The following is a 22,352-nucleotide window of genomic DNA, read 5'->3' as shown; positions in this document are numbered from 1 at the left end:
GTTGAAATTTACGCTAATTTAATGAAATTCAATTTCTTTAACAAAGTCCATATATTTTTTTAAAAAGAAGGTATAATTAGATGTTTCACCTAGTCAGAAATTAGACATGATGAACAGAAATCTTCAGCAAAACCTTTCTAAAATGCAACACCAGAGATACAAATATATTACAATTACAGATTACACAGGGTGAATTTATATACAAATGTATACAAATATTATACCTAAGTGAAAGCCCTCAGAACACATATTTTCCAATTATACAAGGTTTCTTAAGGCAGACTAAAACACACTAATTAATTTTCAGGTATCATTCTGAACATAAAACTAAATTTCCAGGAAATAACGCATTTTGCATCACACAGGTAAAAACATCTAAAAATAATCCATTGAAAACCTGTGCTTGTATTAAGAAGCTTTGAAAATACCAACCAACAGAGAAATGATATAAAAACCTTCATCCCTCACCAAATAACATTCTCAATTTTCTTTACAAGTCAAATTGAAATCTTCGTGTAATTAAGAAGCAAAGAAACACCCCATAACTCTTGCCAAGCACATGATTATGAATTCAAGAATTATTGGAAAACCAACAATGTTGGCACTTACAATTCACTTTTCATTATTAACCTTGAGCTGAAAGTAGACAGAAGTTATCCAGACCGATATGATGGTGAGCAGTTTAAGTAGACACACAAACTTTGCCAAGGTGCCTCCTTTCTTCCCACACTGTTTGAAATTCAAATAAACTATGATCTCCGCCAAGGTGCCTCCTTTCTTCCCACACTGTTTGAAATTCAAATAAGCAATGATCTTGGCCAAGGTGCCTCCTTTCTTCCTACACTGTTTAAAATTCAAATAATCAATGATCTTGGCCAAGGTGCCTCCTTTCTGCCGACACTGTTTGAAATTCAAATAAGCAATGATCTTGGCCAAGGTGCCTCCTTTCTTCCCACACTGTTTGAAATTCATCTTTGCCAATGCCTCTCAGTTTCCACACATTGTTTGGATGCCAAAATAACTACGTATGTATGCCAAGATGCCTTTTTTCCCGAAAATACTTTAAAACTCAAATAAGCTAAACATATTGCCAAGGTGTTGCTTTATTATCTACAGTGACTTCAATTTCTGAAAGCTTTGCCAAAGATCTTTTTTCCCACATTGAAATTTTTGCCAACACACTCCCCCGCCCAATAATATCATACATCTTGACCATTTTAGGCACCTCCTTGTTTCCTCCATTTTCAGACTATTGAAATAGAACTGCTCCCTTCTTCATAAAACTATTGAAAAGACTAAATTTTATCTGTTTCCCACAATTTCTACTGATCAAATAGATCACACATATCTGAATCATACCAAACCATAACAACCAAATTAAATGTTCTGAAGTAATGTGTACAGACAGTTGTTCTTTGACCTATTGCTATTACACTGAAAGTGACACAAAATTGGCTACGTAGGTGCTACCATTTGAAATGACCTTGACCTCTGGCTAGTTGGTGTTCTTAAAAGCAATCCCATGTATCATCATTCCATATATGCAAGCCACCAGTTGGACTATTGAGGAAACTGAAGACCTCTTCATAGTTTCAATGACCTTGAACTTTGACCTCAAATATAATCAAATGCACCCGTTATAAGTGTACGCAGTACTCATTGACACTTACCGAGTACAATTCCAAATTACACTCATCGACACTCTTGAGTACTGGAACTTGCCAACTTGAACTCATGGATATCTGCAGGAGGCTTGTTCCCATCAGCTAACACTAGATTATCCCATTTTTGTTTATTATTCACCAGAATAATTTTGTTTGCAGAAATTGCATTTGTGCCAATATCACTTCCCTATTTTCATTCCAGTAATGGCTACTGCAGACGTTTTAAAATTAATTATACCTTTGATGATTTTTGCACTACCAATTGTTTTTATGGAGTGCAGCATTTTACACCTCCCCTTGTTCTTCTCCTCCCCCTTCCCCTTTTACATTGTAAACACAGCAAGCCAAATAAAATCCAGTTGTTTGGCATTGCCATGAAAAATACATGATGTAAATTTGTGCATTACTAGAGATAGCAGGCAGCCCTCGGATCAGAACAGCCAATATTGAATCGCCATGGCAACCTCTCAGCTCCCAAATATTCATCAATAACAGTTTCCCAGAACAAGTCGGAGGCTCTGGGTTATTTTGTTCCATCCCAATTTAACCTTTAGAAATGCTCTGGGTTTTTTTTTTGGAAAGACATAATCAAATTAAGCTCCCAAATGAGGACACCATGTAACTCGAGATATTGAAAGCCTGCCCCAACCCTGACACCATCCACAGCCCCTTATGTATACTTTAAACATGTGTCTGCCTTCTGACAGATACATGAAGCCCTCCTCCAACACTGATACATATGTAAAACCTTTCATGGCCACTTAAGAACCTCCTAAACCTCTGACTGACCCTTGAAAACCTCCCCAACTACTGACTGACGCTAAAACCCTCCCCAACTCCTGACTGACCCCAAAACCCTTCCCAACTCCTGACTGACCCCAAAACCCTCCCCAACTCCTGACTTAAATTACCCTTAAAACCGTCCCTAACCCTGATTGATACTTGAACTTTCCCCAACTATTAATTGACACTTAAATCCTTTCCCAACTCCTAATTGACACTTAAAACCTTACTGACCAAGTTGACAGATAATGCCTTCATGATCCCTGATTGATATTTCAAGCCCTTCCTGAACTGTGATTGTGATCAATAGTCTTTCCAGATCTCCTTAGTGATTCATTATTCATTCCATAACTAATCTTGGTCCCTTCATATTCTCAATAAAACAATATCTATACAATAATTTTAGGACCCAGTTGAAATGTCTGACACAAATTGCTCCTACACATCAGGAAAGAACACTGGAAATGCTTTTGACCTTGCTGCCAACCAGGATTGATTAAATAGACACATCTATAGCTAATTGACAGCTTTTTAAACATACATTTTTGGATTGATATTAACTCACAAAGATATATATGTATCAATTCACAAATGGTGAAAGTATTGATATGAATCGGTATGGGTCAAGGATGCCAATAATAAACTTTATTTTACAACAATTATGTAACAAATGATATCAATCCCTTGTTGTCTTTGGCGGTAGGGCATATTGTTTATGTGGGAGGAAACTGTAGCACCAGGAGAAGATTAAAGTTCAATCAGAAAATCAAATCCTGTCATGGTGAAAGGCAAGTGTCCTATCAACCATGCCACCTGACCAACCAGAACTTTCTCAAATATGCTTGACCATATATGGTATGAGGACAGTGCTATCATTCTGTACTCCTCTGCTTTCTATATATAAACATTGTGCAAGGCTGTAAACATGCCTTCCTGGTACTTATCATCTAATCAATGTGTCTGTCTGTTTGTCTGTAGCGTAGTTCTGACGGAAACTTGTGGTGGAACACATTACCAGGTGTAAGCATGTGTACTTACAGGACAAGACAAAGCTAATTCTGTGAATTAGTGAAGTCAGAATCCTTTCGTGCTCATTGCTGTTGATGAATTTTTCTCTCTAGACTACTTACAAAGGAGACAACATGCTACACAACCACTACACAACCACTACACAACCCTAAACATCACTGGCTTAGCTTGAATATATGTTTTCAAAATTATTGTGGTCAGAATTTACAGCTCTTTCAATATATAATTTTTGTTTTTGGTCAAAGCAGTAGGGGGACTCATTATATATAATTACCTGCAGTGGAGGTCCCTACCGACCATAATGCTGTTAATCTAAATAACATATTTTTTGTATCCAAATTTAACAGCAGGCCATAAAGGGACCTGAATAACTGATTACCTGATATTGAATGGTATTGCCAAGATATAGTTAACAATGAGGTTTCAAAATTTAAGTTAAAATATACTTATCAATCCATATATATATCTGTTATTGAAACTCTTTGGCAACGGGGATAATTTGAAATTATTTGATTATAATTTCTTCATCTGTAATTAAAGAGTATAGCTGTTCACAGATTTACATCCAATATCTCATATTGGTCCCCACTCCTACATCTTCTTGGAGGCCATATCATTCAAATATATAGCATTGAATCCCCTTTGCCTAAAGACGTTTTATACCAAATATAGTCAAAATCCCTAAAGCTATTCTGGACTAGTAGTTTTTTAATGAAAAGATGGCGTTGTACAAACTATGGAAGCAACACCATGCATTAAACTCACTTAACCCTTTCACCACTGTAGACCATAATCGACTCTTCCAAATTAATGCATGGTAGAGTTCACTCAAGTTACATAGGGATGTAAGGGTTAATGAACAAAACTTCTCTGAGACAATAATCAAGCTAACAGTGTTGAATGTACTGGATTATGGCCCCTGAACAAAGGAGAAGGTTTTTCCAGCTTTTTAACAACCTTTTACAACTGTTTTATTAATCATCTTTGCTCACTTTCAGTCTTCTTTTTCACGGAACAAAATTTGTATATGATTACAGAGCACGAACTCATACCTATAGCCTGGATTATAAGGCTAAAAGAAGGCCAAAATTATTGGCCAAAAACATGAAACTGATTAAGGATAATGATGTGCCTATGAAATATTAAAACCCTTTAGCTTCTAACCCAGAAACTGACTGGCTCTGATTATGTCCATTATTTTACAGCAGTATATGTATCATGTGTGATGGGATAACCTAGTACATATGTAATACTTCGGCTTTCATGGTGTCGACATTACGCCATCTCATGTAGTCATATTCCTATAAACTTTAGGTTGGTGGATGGGGAAGTAAGACAGCTTTGTACATTGTCAGAGGCCAATGTTACATCAAGGTCATTAACACACTTGAACAAAAATAACAAGAGGCCCAATGGGCCTGCATTGCTCACCTGGTATTAATCTCACACTTGTAATCTTAAAAGTGGACTAAAATACAGTTACAGGCAAAATATCAGTGTTTCATTCATAAGAACCTATTAAAAGATTTAAACATATGATACCTGTGACCTTGAATGTCGAACAAGGACATTGTAATATTAGGTTGAACAGAGTTTATAGTCTTCCAACCCAGCATGCTTCTGGAAAAATATCATTACCCTGGACCTTTTGTTTATACAGAACAAATCATTTTAAGATTTAAACATATATTGACCACTGTGACCTTGAATATGGGCGAAGGTCATTCACTTGGTAGTCCTTCATCCCAGCATGTTAATGGCCAAATATCATCACCCTTGGCCTTTTGCTTATTAAGAAGAAGTCATTCAATGGTTTTAAACATATTTGACCCCTGTGACCTTAAAATATATATGTCAAGGTCATTCATTTGAACTTGGTAGTCCTTCATCTCAGCATGTTACTGGCATTATCCTAGGCCTCTTGGTTATTCAGAAGAAGTTGTTTAAAGGTTAAGAACATATTTGACCCTGTGACCTTGAAAAAAGATGAAGGTCATTCATTTGAACAAACTTTATAGCCCTTCATCCCAGCATGCTACTAGCCAAATATCATCACCCTAGGCCTATTGGTTATTCAGAAGAAGTTGTTTAAATGTTTAAAACATATTTGCCCTCTGTGACCTTGAATATAAGTCAAGGTCATTTATTTGAACAAACTTGGTTGCCCTTCATCCCAGCATATTACTGCCCAAATATCATCACCCTAGGCCTCTTGGTTATTCAGAAGAATTTGTTTAAAAGATTTTAACATATTTGACCTCTGTGACCTTGAAAGTGGGTCAAGGTCATTCATTCCAGCATGTTACTGGCCAACTATCATCACCCTAGGCCTCTTGGTTATTCAGAAGAAGTTGTTTAAATGTTTTTAACATATTTGACCCCTGTGACCTTGAAAATTGATGAAGGTCATTTATTTGAACTTGGTAGCCCTTCATCCAGGCATGCTTCTGGCCAAATATCATCACCCTAGGCCTTTTGGTTACTGAGAAGAAGTTGTTTTAAGTAAAAAGTTGACACCGGACGGACGACGGACGCCGCACCATGCCATAAGCTCACTTGGCCCTTCGGGCCAGGTGAGCTAATAAAACTCATTTCAAAACATATTTTTTTTAATACCATTTTCTTGGAAATAAATTTTACTTACTATACAAAATTTTACTTCAGATACAAAAACTGATAAGTAGGGTAGCAACTTTCTGCAAAATACCATATTTATCTGGTAATAAGCGTACACCAAGTAATAAATCTATTTAGTATCTTATTAATTGCAGTTCAGTAGAAAAACCAACATATGCTATACTTCATTATCCTGTAATAAGCCGACCACTACTTTGAGTGAGAGATTATGTCTTGTCCTGTAATAAGCCGACCCCAATTTTCAGTGAGAGATTATGTGTTGTCCTGTAATAAGCCCACCCCTATTTTCAGTGAGAGATTATGTGTTGTCCTGTAATAAGCCCACCCCTACTTTCAGTAAGAGATTATGTGTTGTCCTATAATAAGCCCACCCCTACTTTCAGTGAGAGATTATGTGTTGTCCTGTAATAAGCCCACCCCTACTTTCAGTGAGAGATTATGTGTTGTCCTGTAATAAGCCCACCCCTACTTTCAGTGAGAGATTATGTGTTGTCCTGTAATAAGCCCACCCCTACTTTCAGTGAGAGATTATGTGTTGTCCTGTAATAAGCCCACCCCTACTTTCAGTGAGAGATTATGTGTTGTCCTGTAATAAGCCCACCCCTATTTTCAGTGAGAGATTATGTGTTGTCCTGTAATAAGCCCACCCCTACTTTCAGTAAGAGATTATGTGTTGTCCTATAATAAGCCCACCCCTACTTTCAGTGAGAGATTATGTGTTGTCCTGTTATAAGCCCACCCCTACTTTCAGTGAGAGATTATGTGTTGACCCCCTGGGTTATTGGAGGATAAATATAGTAATATTTGATGCTGCTTAAAAGGAGGAAATGGTAAACATATCAGACTCTCTAACACAAAATTTGGAAGCAAGTCTCTACTTAATTATACTTCATGAACAATTAGTGTTTGTATACATTGGTAAAGAAATGTATTCTGGCACAAGATGTTTTTTTCCAACAGCAAAAGTAGTATCCCTTCTTATTTCTGTGTAATCCGAGTCATACCTGTATAGTAGCCCACTGTATATAGCCCTCCACATCACTCACTAATCCCTCTAGAGTTTACAGCCCCTTACTTCTGTTTCAGAGTGCTTCCTGCTGTCATCTTCACTTTCTGATTCTTGTTAGAACATATAAACACTTTTCTGTTCCTAACTTCACCTTTGATAATCAGGGCATAGGCTAACCTGAGGCACCCTGACACATGTTCTTGACCAGCCTAACATTTAAAAGGATGACTGAAGTTTACAATTTAATGATGAATCTAAATATATTTATTATCATTCATATCATATTTACAAGGTTGTATGTTTTGTTACAGGGTTTAGGGTTTAACGACTTTTTCATTCTTGATCACTTTGGCTTTTGAGTTTGATTAAAAGAACTCAAGGTATTGTCGGCATAGTGATATTCTATTGATAGTAACGATGGTCTTTGTACTTGAAAAGCAATCTGAATCAAGTCCTATATAAAGTTTTAGTTTAATTATACCAAGGGAACCAAAGTTATGGTCTGGAGAAAAGTACATATGGACAAACAGACATCCTTCATTACAATATCTCCTATTCTATTCCAAGCAGCCAAATGATAACGATTCCATAGGAAGCTAACAGATCTCTACTGTAATTCATTCACCCCTGAAATTTCATAATGAACTATTCCAACCTTTGAATTGGATGGGTGCAAATGTGTTTTCAGGGGTGAATGAGTTAACCTGGGTAAATCAGGTACAGAAGTCATGAAGTAGAACACCTTGACTCCTACGCTGTTTACAGGATTGGTTTGGTCTGCTTAACATCACCAGCAGTTCCCAATAACAACAGCTTTTGAAATTCATTTAATCATAATAAATGTTCTTATGAAACAAAGTATAAAGTGACATTAAACATCCATCAACAGGTAACCTTGATCTTTTATAAAACAAGTTATCCTTCATACTTCTATCAAAAAGCTTAGATTTCATGTTATATACACACATTTTCCAGGAGGTAAAAATCATGTATTCTTAGAGGTACCATTAGGTTCCTAAAAGTAGTAAAATTATATTCCTAAAAGAATATTACATCCTAAAAGAATATTTATTTCTAAAGAAGTAAAATTATGTTTCTAAAAAGAAGTAGCATTATGTTCCTAAGGAAAGTAGCATTGTGTTCCTAAGAAAGGTAACTCTATGTTCCAAAGAGAGGTAACATTATGTTCCTAAGACAAGTTACATTATGTTCCAAAGAGAGGTAACATTATGTTCCTAAGACAAGTTACATTATGTTCCAAAGAGAGGTAACATTATGTTCCTAGGACAAGTTACATTATGTTCCAAGGGGGTAACATTATGTTCCTAAGAAAAATAATTATGTTCCAAAGAGAGGTGACATTATGTTCCTTAAGATGAGTAACAGTATGTTCCAAAGAGAGGTAACATGATGTTCCTAAGACAAGTTACATTATGCTCCAATGACAGGTAACATGGTGTTTTTCTTACACAAGTTGCATTATGTTCCTAAAAGAAGTAACATCGTGTTCCTGAAACAAGTAACAATGTATTTACCTATAACATTGTTAATTTTTAAAGGTAACATATTTGTCCCACATTAAGATTTTTATCTTTAAGGAAGCTGTGTAAGATATATATATTTACAGATGCACAGAATGGAGAGAAGAATAAGTAACATCATGTACCTAAAAGAAGTAACAATTTATTTTTCCTTTGGGTAACATTGTCTATTTTTAATGGTTTGTTCCTGTCAGATTACATGTTCCTAGTGGTAGTAAGTAACATTATGTACAATTCATTTTTCTTATGGGAAATATAGTCTTTTTCTAATTCTGATTACATGTTCTTTTTAAGTATTAGTCTAGTAATAAGAAACATTTATGTTCCTAAAAGCAGAAACAGCATATTTTTCTATGGGTAATATTGTCTATTTCCCAGTCAAATAACATGTTCCTCTAGTATTAAGTAACATTTATGTTCCTAAAAGTAACAATTTATTTTTCCTATATGGGCAACAGTGATGGTTTGTTCCAGGCAGATAAGCATGGTCCTAGTGGTAACATTACATCGCGGCTCTGTATGAGATGACAAGTATTCAGATCACAGATACGACAATCTAGAGGGATTGTATGCCGTAGAATATAATCCTGCAACAGTAGAATATCGTTCTATCGTTCTCGGTATGTCTTATATAGTCAAGAGGATAGTAATGTACACAATATGAGTAGGATTAAGAGGAAATCCTGTCTCCGCTGAGGACACACTTGTCCTTTACTGTGTTATTGACTGGTTTGTGTATCAATATATATACAGATACATAGAGATAATAACAGCAAAGCCTTTCTCTCCTCTATCAGCTTGTCAAGACAGAATATTCATCTCCTTGGGAAACATAACTATTATACACTTGGCCTAGAAAACAATTCCTGTATTTCTGGAAACCTCTAACCTACTCTACAAATGATTTTAAACAAACGCTTTTCAAGATATCTTTTGTTAAATGATTGAAAATTTCTTATTATGCAGGTATATTTTTACTTGTTCTTAATTACCAGGTGTGGCAATATGATAGTGAATTCAGTTGAAGATTGGAATGGGAGAAGTATTTACCTTATCTCAGCACAAAGTTTACAGTACCTACCTATGTATCTACCAGTGGGCAGGATAGGAGTGGAAAGCAACATGAAAACATACCCAATTATAGCCAGCGTCATACAATAAAAAAGTTACCCATGGAACTGCTTTCAGTTGGCATTCATAGGCATGTGCTTCATGTTGGATTTTTATTTTTTAACAAATTTTACTATATTTAAATGGATAAGATAACAGGCTAGGCCTATATCAATCTTCTCCATGATGGTGTTAGTATGACATTTTATATATACATGTAATTATTAAGCTTTTTATATTATTATATTACACTCATACACTCAATCATACATTCATACAATTGCCAACTTACTTTAAATTGACTAGCAACTATCAACAATTATGTTGGAATTAAGCTAAATACAGATATTAAGTCATTTAATTATATATATACATGCAGAAATGCATATATAACAGTTTGATAATATTTAAACATTTAATTACATAATCCTAACCGTTTAGATGCAATAATATACTTTTCCACATTAGACAATATAAATATATTTATTTTAGTAGGTAAGTCAGTAACTCCAGATGTCAAAAGATGAACATTTAAATAGTCAACTCTGGTATAGATATCATGAATTAAGTTTCTGGAATTAGAGTTATTTGGACAAAAGAAGAAGAAGTGTTCAGATTTTTCAATTGGATGGCCGCATGAACAGGATGAATCAGGAGATAGGCAGTCAGCAAAGTCATAATTTAAGTCACTAGCATTATTTCATATTTTATTATCATGTTGGATTTGCCTTTGTCCACTTGGAATTCATAATGCCTATGAATTTCAACTGAAAGCAGTTCAATACTGATATTTACCAATTTTTGAATCTGTTAATTTATAGAAAATTCAAATAATGTATTTATCGTGTATATTTGTTTAATGAACTGAACAATCATCACCCAGGGAGGGGCAGTGGTATCCAACGTAACATAACAATTATGATGTCATATTAATGATGATGTCAAGAATCGGTCCATGGCATTCATAGCCTATATGAATGCCAACTGAATTTGGTAAGATTATATAGTGGCAATGCCATACAATGTTAAACATTCCACAATCTGCAATAAGGCAAGGGGCAAACATAAAATATCTGTCTCATTGTAGGAGGTGGGCTTATTAGAGGACAATGAAATTGCATTGGTTGGCATTTCAACTGAACTGCATTAGATATTGGTTGGCTTATTACCAGGCATATGGGCTTATTGCAGAATAAATATGGTAAACAGATTTTCAATGAAAATGTCATCAAGTCCGAAACTGTATGGATTATGTGCAAACAAATGTTGTATTTTTTCATTTCCAAAATCTGAACATGAAACAAAAATACAATTGTAATGCTGTTTTTATGGAGATAGTGTGCTAGAACCTGATCTGTTAAAGCTACTTAACTGAATCTCACTAGCAGACAAACTGCTATCAAATTTATAAAAAATATACAACAATTACATTTTCAAGAGCTGTTTTATTTCCAATTCTGAAACCTAGCCAGAACAGGAATATCAAAAGGTCTTAAATAAAACTTTATTGCAATGAGTTACGGGGCTGTAGGATTACCTAAACTTACGTTTTTGTAATCATCAGTTACCATAGAAACAGAATGGAATCAAGCCAAAAGAATAGATTATTTTTAAGAGAACTACTTTTTTGCCAATTAGCAGCTTGGTATAATTACATGGAGCTTGGAAGCCAGTTAGGTGGATACAGGGAGGGGGTTACTAATTAGAAACACTTCCTTCGTCGGAGGGCTGTGAACCGACTCACACACAATTTCATTAAATCCAACAAGCTGTAGACATACCTGTTTGTTGTATGATCTCAATCCACTTTGAGAGGTGTGATAAGTCTTGTTCTACAGTAAATGGTGTCATGTCTCAATCTACACCAGGTTTTAACATGTTTAGATCTATTTTAGAACCTGAGATGTCTAATCTACTGTACCTTCTCTGATGTCTGAATTAACTGTAAATTCTAACTGAATTAACTAAATTCTAAAAGGTTGTTTTATAAAATTTAACAAATTATGATCAATTTTAAGAGCAAATAGGCCTTTTTTGCATTTATTGCACTTCAAGAAATACAGTTAAATACAGGAATTTTAAACTTCTCAGAGGAATGGATCCTTAATTATTAAAAAAAAACTCATTTGTAGAGGCCCTATGGAGGATGTCTTCCTTTCAGCAAATGGTCTCTAAATTTTATACACAATTTATGACCATGTATCTGAATACCTGTTTTCATTAACCCTTCCTTCCCCATAATCCAGGAATGAGCACTGCTTCCCCTGGTTTTCCCGTCCCATTATTGCAATGGAGGGATGAGAATTAACATCAACGTCCAATTTAGCAGAAACATGTAATTCAGGGGGAGTGTTGGAGGATCAGCTCTGTTATTGATCTGAGAAACATTCCTGTTATTGTTTTCGTGATGGGTACAATATGCTTTCTTCCCCTACATCTATCAACAAGCAAATCTTGTTTCAGATTCAACCAACTCTTTGTTAAGACCAATTTTGCTGTATTTGATCATGTAAATCACTTCTGTTTTTGAGGTGGAAAACTGTATTGTGTTATATATTTAAGATATGAATTATAATGTGTTCTAGCTATAATTAAACTCATTCACCCCTGAAATTTCAAAATGAACTATTCCAACATTTGAATGGAAGAGTTCAAATGCGTCTTCAGGGGTGAATAAGTTAAATGGACAACAAATCACAAGACAATGTCTTCTCAGATTGAGGTATATTTTGCCTTGGACAACCTATTAATATCAGGACAATGTTTGCTCAAATAACCTTATGATATCCAATGATTTGATTTGGTTCATCTACTAAAATTGGCTAGATTGCCTAACAAGAACAAAGGTGGCTGAACTACTGTATACCAGGACAATTTCTCCCAGTCAAACTTTCGCCCTTCGCCAGAATATTCTTATTCGTCTTGTGTTAATTTCGGCCTTCAGATTCAATTGCTATGCATTATCATGTTGTTTAGTTACGTTCGCTGTAGTGATAAATTCACTCTCATCACAGTGGGCGAAAAAGGCGAAAATTGAAATGGAGTGAAAATTTCCCAGTATACAGTATTTAGCTGGCACCACAGTACGTATACCTATACACCATGATTACATGACACACTCCCCCTACTCTTTCCCAACATTCTGTTGACAGTCATTAAGTAATGAAATTTCCTCCAGTTTGATGATGTGACTGACCAGGAGTTGCTTTTTCATAATGAACGATCATTCAGGTCCGAGTTTTCAATTGTTCATATGCAAACTGCTGTGTGTACTTGCAAATGAAAAGATGGAGACGTTTTAGTACATAAGTTGACTTACCAATGCGTATATACTAGGGGCCATGAAGTTATGGCCGACCATGTGGTCCGGAGCGGGTGAAAGGTCAACAAACTGAAGTCCAAAATAATCCTTCTCCACCAGCTCCAAGTGGTCAAATACTTTATCCAATAAATGTTGCGCTTTCGCACGCTTCTGAAACAAAGGAAAAACGACTTGATATGTTTTGCCTTTTTGTGTTGACATTGTTGTACAATTTGTCCATGTATATTGATAAGAGTGGCTATACAGTCATTATAGCCTGACAGTGGGGTAGGTTTTGTCCAATTCATGTTGTTACTGAGGTAATTTCTGTCCCTGTGTGTGGACACTTGTATGTTTTGTCCCTGTGTGTTGACACTGTGGTATATTTTGTCTATGTGTGTTAACACTGTGGTATATTTTGTCTCTGTGTGTTAACATTGTGGAATATTTTGTCCCTGTGTGTTGACACTGGTATATTTTGTCCCTGTGTGTTGTCACTGTGGTATATTTTGTCTATGTGTGTTAACACTGGTATATTTAGTCATTGTGTGTTGACACTGTGGTATATTTTGTCTATGAGTGTTAACACTGTGGTATGTTTTGTCCCTGTTTGTTGACACTGTGGTATGTTTTGTCCCTGTGTGTTAACATTGTGGTATATTTTGTCCCTGTGTGTTGACACTGTGGTATATTTTGTCCCTGTGTGTTGACACTGTGGTATATTTTGTCCCTGTATGTTGACACTGTGGTATATTTTGTCCCTGTATCTTGACACTGTGGTATATTTTGTCACTATGTATGGACACTGGTATATTTTGTCACCATGTGTTAACAGTGGTATATTTTGTCACTATGTGTGGACACTGTGGTTTATTTAGTCTGTGTGTTGACACTGTGGTATATTCTGTCCCTGTGCGTTAACACTGTGGTATATTTTGTCCCCGTGTGTTGACACTGTGGTATATTTTGCCCCTGTATGTTGACACTGTGGTATATTTTGTCACTATGTATTGACACTGGTATATTTTGTCACCATGTGTTAACAGTGGTATATTTTGTCACTATGTGTGGACACTGTGGTTTATTTAGTCTGTGTGTTGACACTGTGGTATATTTTGTCCCTGTATCTTGACACTGTGGTATATTTTGTCACTATGTATTGACACTGGTATATTTTGTCACCATGTGTTAACACAGTGGTATATTTTGTCACCATGTGTTAACACAGTGGTATATTTTGTCACTATATGTGTACACTGTGGTATATTTTGTCACTTTGTGTTGACAGTATGGTTTATTTTGTCACTATGTATTGACAGTACGGTATATTTTTGTCACTATGTGTGGACAGTATGGTATACTTTGCCACTATGTGTAGACAGTATGGTATATTTTTGTCACTATGTGTAGACAGTTTGGTATATTTTTGTCACTATGTATTGACAGTATGGTAATTTTTGTCACTATGTGTTGACAGTATGATATATTTTTGTCACTATGTATTGACAGTACCGTATATTTTTGTCACTTTGTGTTGACAGTATGGTATATTTTTGTCCCTGTGTGTTGTCACTGTGGTATATTTTGTCTCTGTGTGTTAACATTGTGGTATATTTTGTCCCTGTGTGATAACACTGTGGTATATTTTGTCACTATGTGGAGACAGTATGGTATATTTTGTCACTATGTGTGGACAGTATGGTATACTTTTGTCACTATGTGTAGACAGTATGGTATATTTTTGTCACTATGTATTGACAGTACGGTATATTTTTGTCCCTGTGTGTTGACACTGTGGTATATTTTGTCTATGTGTGTTAACACTGTGGTATATTTTGTCTCTGTGTGTTAACATTGTGGTATATTTTGTCCCTGTGTGTTGACACTGGTATATTTTGTCCCTGTGTGTTGTCACTGTGGTATATTTTGTCTATGTGTGTTAACACTGTGGTATGTTTTGTCCCTGTTTGTTGACACTGTGGTATTTTTTGTCCCTGTGTGTTAACATTGTGGTATATTTTGTCCCTGTGTGTTGACGCTGGTATATTTTGTCCCTTTGTGTTGACAGTATGGTATATTTTGTATATTTTGTCACTATGTGTGAACACTGGTATATTTTGTCTCCATGTGTTAACAGTGGTATATTTTGTCACTTTGTGTTGACAGTATGGTATACTTTTGTGACTATGTGTAGACAGTATGGTATAATTTTGGCACTTTGTGTTGACAGTATGGTAGATTTTTGTCACTATGTGTGGACGGTATGGTATACTTTTGTCACTTTGTGTTGACAGTATGGGATATTTTTGTCACTATGTGTTGAAAGTTTGGTATATTTTTTGTCACTATGTGTTGAAAGTTTGGTATATTTTTTGTCACTATGTGTTGAAAGTTTGGTATATTTTTTGTCACTATGTGTTGACAGTATGGTATACTTTTGTCACTATGTGTAGACAGTATGGTATATTTTTGTCACTATGTGTAGACAGTATGATATATTTTTGTCAATATGTATTGACAGTACCGTATATTTTTGTCACTTTGTGTTGACAGTATGGTATATTTTTGTCACCATGTGTTAACAGTGGTATATTTGGTCACTATGTATTGACAGTATGGTATATCTTTGTCACTATGTGTTGTCAGTATGGTATATTTTTATCACTATGTGTTGACAGTACGGTATATGGTTGGCACTTTGTGTTGAAAGTCGTCTGTATTTATGTCACTATGTGTTGAAAGTTTGGTATATTTTTGTCACTATGTGTAGACAGTATGGTATAATTTTGGCACTTTGTGTTGACAGTATGGTATATTTTTGTCACTATGTGTTGACAGTACGGTATATTTTTGTCACTTTGTGTTGACAGTATGGTATATTTTTGTCACTATGTGTTGACAGTATGGTATATTTTTGTCACTATGTGTTGACAGTATGGTATATTTTTGTCACTATGTGTTGACAGTATGGTATATTTTTGTCACTATGTGTTGACAGTATGGTATATTTTTGTCACTATGTGTTGACAGTATGGTATATTTTTGTCACTATGTGTTGACAGTATGGTATATTTTTGTCACTATGTGTTGACAGTATGGTATATTTTTGTCACTATGTGTTGACAGTATGGTATATTTTTGTCACTATGTGTTGACAGTATGGTATATTTTTGTCACTATGTGTTGACAGTATGGTATATTTTTGTCACTATGTGTTGACAGTATGGTATATTTTTGTCACTATGTGTTGACAGTATGGTATATTTTTGTCACTATGTGTTGACAGTATGGTATATTTTTGTCACTATGTGTTGACAGTATGGTATATTTTTGTCACTATGTGTTGAAAGTTTGGTATATTTTTGTCACTATGTGTTGACAGTATGGTATATTTTTGTCACTATGTGTTGACAGTATGGTATATTTTTGTCACTATGTGTTGACAGTATGGTATATTTTTGTCACTATGTGTTGACAGTATGGTATATTTTTGTCACTATGTGTAGACAGTTTGGTATATTTTTGTCACTATGTGTTGAAAGTTTGGTATATTTTTGTCACTATGTGTTGACAGTATGGTATATTTTTGTCACTATGTGTTGACAGTATGGTATATTTTTGTCACTATGTGTAGACAGTATGGTATATTTTTGTCACTATGTGTTGAAAGTTTGGTATATTTTTGTCACTATGTGTTGACAGTATGGTATATTTTTTTCACTATGTGTTGACAGTATGGTATATTTTTGTCACTATGTGTAGACAGTATGGTATACTTTTGTCACTTTGTGTTGACAGTATGGTATATTTTTGTCACTTTGTGTTGACAGTACGGTATATTTTTGTCACTTTGTGTTGACAGTATGGTATATTTTTGTCACTATGTGTGGACAGTATGGTATACTTTCTTCACTTTGTGTTGACAGTGCGGTATATTGTTGTCACTATGTATTGACAGTATGGTATGTTTTTGTCACGATGTGTTGACAGTATGGGATATTTTTGTCATTATGTGTTGAAAGTTTGGTATATTTTTTGTCACTATGTGTAGACAGTGTCACTATGTATTGACAGTATGGTATGTTTTTGTCACGATGTGTTGACAGTATGGTATATTTTTGTCATTATGTGTAGACGGTATGGGTTTTTTTTGTCACTATGTGTTGACAGTATGGTATACTTTTGTCACTTTGTGTTGACAGTATGGTATATTTTTGGCACTTTGTGTTGACAGTATGGTATATTTTTGTCACTTTGTGTTGACAGTATGGTATATTTTTGGCACTTTGTGGTGACAGTATGGTATATTTTTGTCACTATGTGTCGAAAGTTTGGTATATTTTTGTCACTATGTGTTGACAGTATGGTATATTTTTGTCACTGTGTTGACAGTATGGTAATTTTTGTCACTTTGTGTTGACAGTATGGTATATTTTTGTAACTTTGTGTTGACAGTGTGGTATATTTTTGTCTTTGTATGTTAACTATGGTACATTTTGCCCATTTATCGTAATATTTTATTTGATATGAAAAGTCATTTTTGACTGCCTAGCGTATTAGAGGGTTCATACAGATCATGTCAAACCGAATTCATGGCCTTTACAAGGATTTCTCAAGGCCTTAACGTAATGTTCATGGCCTAACTTTGCGGCCAAAGGCAGCCTGAGAGAGAACAAGGAGCAAAACAATGCTACACTATACTTATCCTTGGTAAAAACACATCAATACATGGTTATAAATAGTTAAATTAAACTTGGAAGAACTATTTTATTTTATACAAAATTGTGGAATTTTAATCTGCAAGAAAGCCATGACTTTGGATAGTCATATATGAATTACTAAACAGTAAAATACAAGGCCTCTTGAAGGCCCAAAGTGAAATTCAAGGCTTTTCAAAGCCATACTGTGAATTCAAGGCTTTTCAAGGCCCTGTGCTAATCCTGTATTGCCCTGTGCTAACCCTGTATTGCCCTGTGCTAACCCTGTATTGCCTTGTGCTAACCCTGTATTGCCCTGTGCTAACCCTGTATTGCCCTGTGCTAACCCTGTATTGCCCTGTGCTAACCCTGTATTACACAGAACCACTAACATCCTACCCAAAGGAGAAATGATAGTTTCATACGATGAATATTCACCATCACTTCCATGACACCACTAGGACATAACCCTTGAAAACGATATGGTCCCAAAACTGTTGATAACCCAAATAACACTGGAGAAGAGAAAGCGTCTTCAGAAAACATTAAATCTGCAATACTTTTAAAGTGAAGTACATATACACAGAAAACTAAGAGGAAGACAGATCCCAGAGCATCAGTTGTTAACACTACCTAGTGTGTGTACAAGTCTATGTGGTAGGTAGCACTGATAACACTGTACCCTTATCTGTCCACAAACGCTCTTATTTCTCACACTTTGTCGATTACAAGGTAACAGTAGCTCTAATGCTGACAACTAATAGGAATAGTCCTAGTTTTTTTATCTCGTTAAATTCACCTACTAAACACCTATGTCCTTTTATTCTTTCCTATCAAAATATCATCTCCGTGATGTGATTAATAAACAATCAAAATTTCAAAAATAAAATAGAAATTAAATATCCCAATGATATTTTTTTTATTTTAGAACACGTATTGGTGAAAGTATTATCTCCAGCCTTTTTTTCTCTTGACATTTTGATATTTTTCATGTTTCAACAGTTCTGCATTGTTTTCATGGGTATTTTTTAATTGGGAATTGCCTTCCCTAAATCATGAAAAATTGACCATTTAATGAAACATCTAAATCCTCATATATTTTTTTTATTTTTAAAGAATAGGGGATTTTCTGAAGGCAACATATGAAGTTTCAGTTAGCAAAAATTTCAGATGTTGTTCCGTTAGCAAGAAAAGCTTTTTTCGGATGNGGGGGGGGGGGGGGGGGGGGGGGGGGGGGGGGGGGGGGGGGGCTGAAACCACACAACACTACTAATAAGCTACAAAACTGCATGTTCTTTTTTTGCCTGTGTGAATTTACTCAATGCCCTAACTTATTTTTCAGATTTTTGGTCTAGGGATTTTTTCTTGATACCAAGTTTGACCAACTAGAGTGAAGACAAAGTCAATGTTAAAATGTCTCCTAGAAAAACATGAAAGCCTCTAAAAATAATTGTCCTTCTCAAGAGCAATTTCCCCATCATGCCATCACCATTACATGGTGGTTGACCTGTCAGAGCGGGATGAAAAGTGAGACCGCAGATTGTCGGAGCCGGAAGACTGTTTGCTTGCAGCACAATAAACCAAACCAAAACTGCCAATGATCAATGTTGCACCGATGCTTGAACCTGTGGCGAGCATTTCCGACAACAATCCCCAACACTGGTCACACAAAATTGTGCTCTGATGCATATACGTGAATGACCCATTAACGGGGGAAAAATCTGGAAAATTTAATAGTATCAGAACACAGCAACGACAAGGATCTCACAATTTGTCTGAATTGGAAATGGCAAAAACAGATGAAGCATGAAACTATCTATACAATCGTGTGAAGATTTTATTATTCCATTTAGATTTGCCTTCTATACGAACACCACTAGATGTATGCTAATTCATGTACATTTTTATATGTTCTTATCTCTTTTCTTTTCAGTTCCAATTGCATAACTGTGATTGGTTATCAAGATAAACGATGGTTCTGCCTTGTATTACCATTAAAGAAATATTTATCAATTATGCCTCTCTAGAATTCCTGAGAGATGAATCCATAAACATTTGAGCATGTTGATAGTTTCTGCAATATCATTATTATTTGTGTCTATGCTTTTAGAATTGATCTCCCACCTCCAAATTCCAAATAAAATAGAAAGACAATGGATGTGTTTTGATTCTTGGAATATAAAAAGCCAAAAAGCCACCAAAACACCTTCAGACATTTTTCATTTTTAACATTGCTTTCTCGCAACTTTTGGAACCATATTCTCTTTCGTAATAACTTCTTTGACAAATCTGGTGACTCGGCTACCAAATTCTATTGCCGGTCTTTACCCATGAAATAACTCATGCTGTAGAACAAATACCAAATTTCCAACATTATTACGTACAAATAATTTTACGAAAAAAATAATTAAATTTGGCCATATACAAAACTTGAAAGTTGTGATTGATTAAAGTTAGGTTTTAGAACTAAGATGCATTTCCAAATCAGAAGACTACACATTATAAGTATAATGTTCTACTGTTGTAAATCCTCATACACCACGTTAAACTCCACTACTTCTTATGTACCGTAAATATTTACGGACTTTTTTTTCTGTGCTTGCATAAAAATAAAGACATTACAAAACTGAAGGTTGATCAATCACTGAGAAAATTAGGTTCTAAGTGGGACGATACAGGAATGATTTGTCAAACTTTTACTGGACACAATGAAGATGAAGTAGAGCGAAGTGCAAGTAAACGACGCCACACTCTGTCGTACTACGTTTAGAAGTTATATATCAAAACAAAATAAACATCAGTTTTGAAAAATATTCTGGGTAGTGGAATGAAAAGAATAAAAAGGTTGAACAAGATAAATGGTTAATTTCACATTCTGCAGCACCTCCGTTTAATCTATAAGAATCAATTCGGCTCGTTGGTCTCCTCTGATCAATTACCTTGTTCCTGTTGCTGTATCTCTCTACATCTGTCATTTCTAATGTATAAAAGCAATGTTGTCGTTTACCAGATGATAAGTAAAACTATTCAACTAAAACATTCTTATGCATGCCTTGTTTCCCAGGATTTCCTAGGCCATTTTTTGGGTCTGTTTTTCAGGTCCAATTCCCTTCCAAAAAAATTCCCAAATATCAGTAGACCAAAAAAAAAGGATGATATTTATTTTTTGTTTATGATTCAATTTTCCTAATCCCAAAATCATGACCCTCACGAATACATTACCTTTTTTTTTTTTAATGTTAGAGAAAATTCATCAAAGGCAAATTACCTCAATGTCATTGGAAATATTACCAAATTTAAATGTCTGTTATAAAAATCACGAGAAAATTTGGGACAGTATAAGAAAATGTTTACTCGAATTCCTGTTCATTTTACGGCTACTTACATCAATTTCAAACTGTTCCTCGCTATCGTCTAGGAAATGTACGATACACTGCACAGTCTTAGGCTGACGATCCTGAAGATGGGCAGCCATCTCTGATGCCCGAACATTGTACGTGCCGCCAGACACCAGTCGCATGGACATAGTGTGCAGCTCTGCAACAAAAGAAACGATTCGTGAACATCTAAACGAAAAATGTGTATATCTTAGAAGCAGTCATATTAAGATTATGCAACATTTATTCTGTATGTCGTTTTGCTGTACAGGTACAATACTGCATTGGTAAGGATCACTCACACAAAGCAGAACTATTACTGATTGGCAGGAATTTTACAGAGATGTTTTTTTTTATTCAGATTAATCATATATTACCAGATTGGTGCTTAATGGATTCACAAGAAAATGTTCGCCCTTTGTCGGTTAACTCCACATTCGTCCAGTTTTAATTTCCCCCTTCACATTCAATCTCTATGTTTTATATGCTGTTTACTAATATTTGCTGTGATGATAAATTTGCCCTCGTTACAGAGGGTGGAAAAGGTGGAAATTTAACTGCAGTGAAATCTCCCGATATATACAGTCCTACATTAGAAATATCCAAGTCAGCACCGATAAAGTCAGACTTTACAATAAAACCTTAATCTACTGCCCCTTGTTTAATTTGACACTTTGCTTATCGCCAACATCTTTCAAGGTCATCTTTCCTTTTTTCCCCAAAAATCTTTTTCTATATTTCTTTCCCTCGATATATCAGCACACCTTTTCAGTATGCTAAACTTTTGGTGGCAATGAAATTTGATTTTTTTTCATACTGTTTTGCTTATACAAGTACACATACTATACACATCCTGCTTCTTAATTATAAAGCTGGAAGTTTGGCGCAAACTGCATAAAAACAAAAACGCCACAATCACGTTTTTTAGCCGGTTTATTGGATGGGAAATGTTCAAGCCAAATGATGTATTATATGTTGCTGTTATCTGTAAAGGAGTACAAATTACATCCCAAAAACTACGAGAGCGATAACATCGTTATTATCGTAAACGTTTACTATACATGCCAATATGACATTTGTAAAAGTTCAAAGTTCAGACCTGATGGAGCTTCTTTCTTGGCACTAGTACTGGCATATACATCCTCTTACATTGAGGTTATAACACGGAGGGGATGTTGAGGGTGGATATGGGGGGAGGGGGGGG

The 22,352-nt window shown here is 35.2% G+C and overlaps 1 protein-coding gene across 10 annotated transcripts in view; it reads right to left on the bottom strand.

Annotated features, from left to right (window-relative positions):
- The window catches only part of LOC110463738 (tyrosine-protein phosphatase non-receptor type 4-like), a 191,050-nt gene that overhangs the window by 124,963 nt on the left and 43,735 nt on the right, over nt 1-22,352 (bottom strand). For 9 of the 10 annotated variants that reach the window (XM_021518570.1, XM_021518566.1, XM_021518571.1 and 6 more), the window contains 2 exons: nt 21,157-21,308; nt 13,093-13,245 (listed from right to left, as the gene is read on the bottom strand). In XM_021518570.1, coding sequence (XP_021374245.1) covers nt 13,093-13,245; nt 21,157-21,308 — 305 coding nt within the window. The remainder of the gene's footprint in view (nt 1-13,092; nt 13,246-21,156; nt 21,309-22,352) is intronic. The other variant, XM_021518568.1, reaches the window with a different exon arrangement.

The sequence above is a fragment of the Mizuhopecten yessoensis genome, unplaced genomic scaffold, assembly GCF_002113885.1.
Source record: "Mizuhopecten yessoensis strain PY_sf001 unplaced genomic scaffold, ASM211388v2 scaffold10921, whole genome shotgun sequence".
Taxonomy (NCBI): Eukaryota; Metazoa; Mollusca; class Bivalvia; order Pectinida; family Pectinidae; genus Mizuhopecten; species Mizuhopecten yessoensis.
The sequence above is the reverse complement of the archived record's forward strand: the minus strand, read 5'-3'. Positions and strand labels throughout refer to the sequence as shown.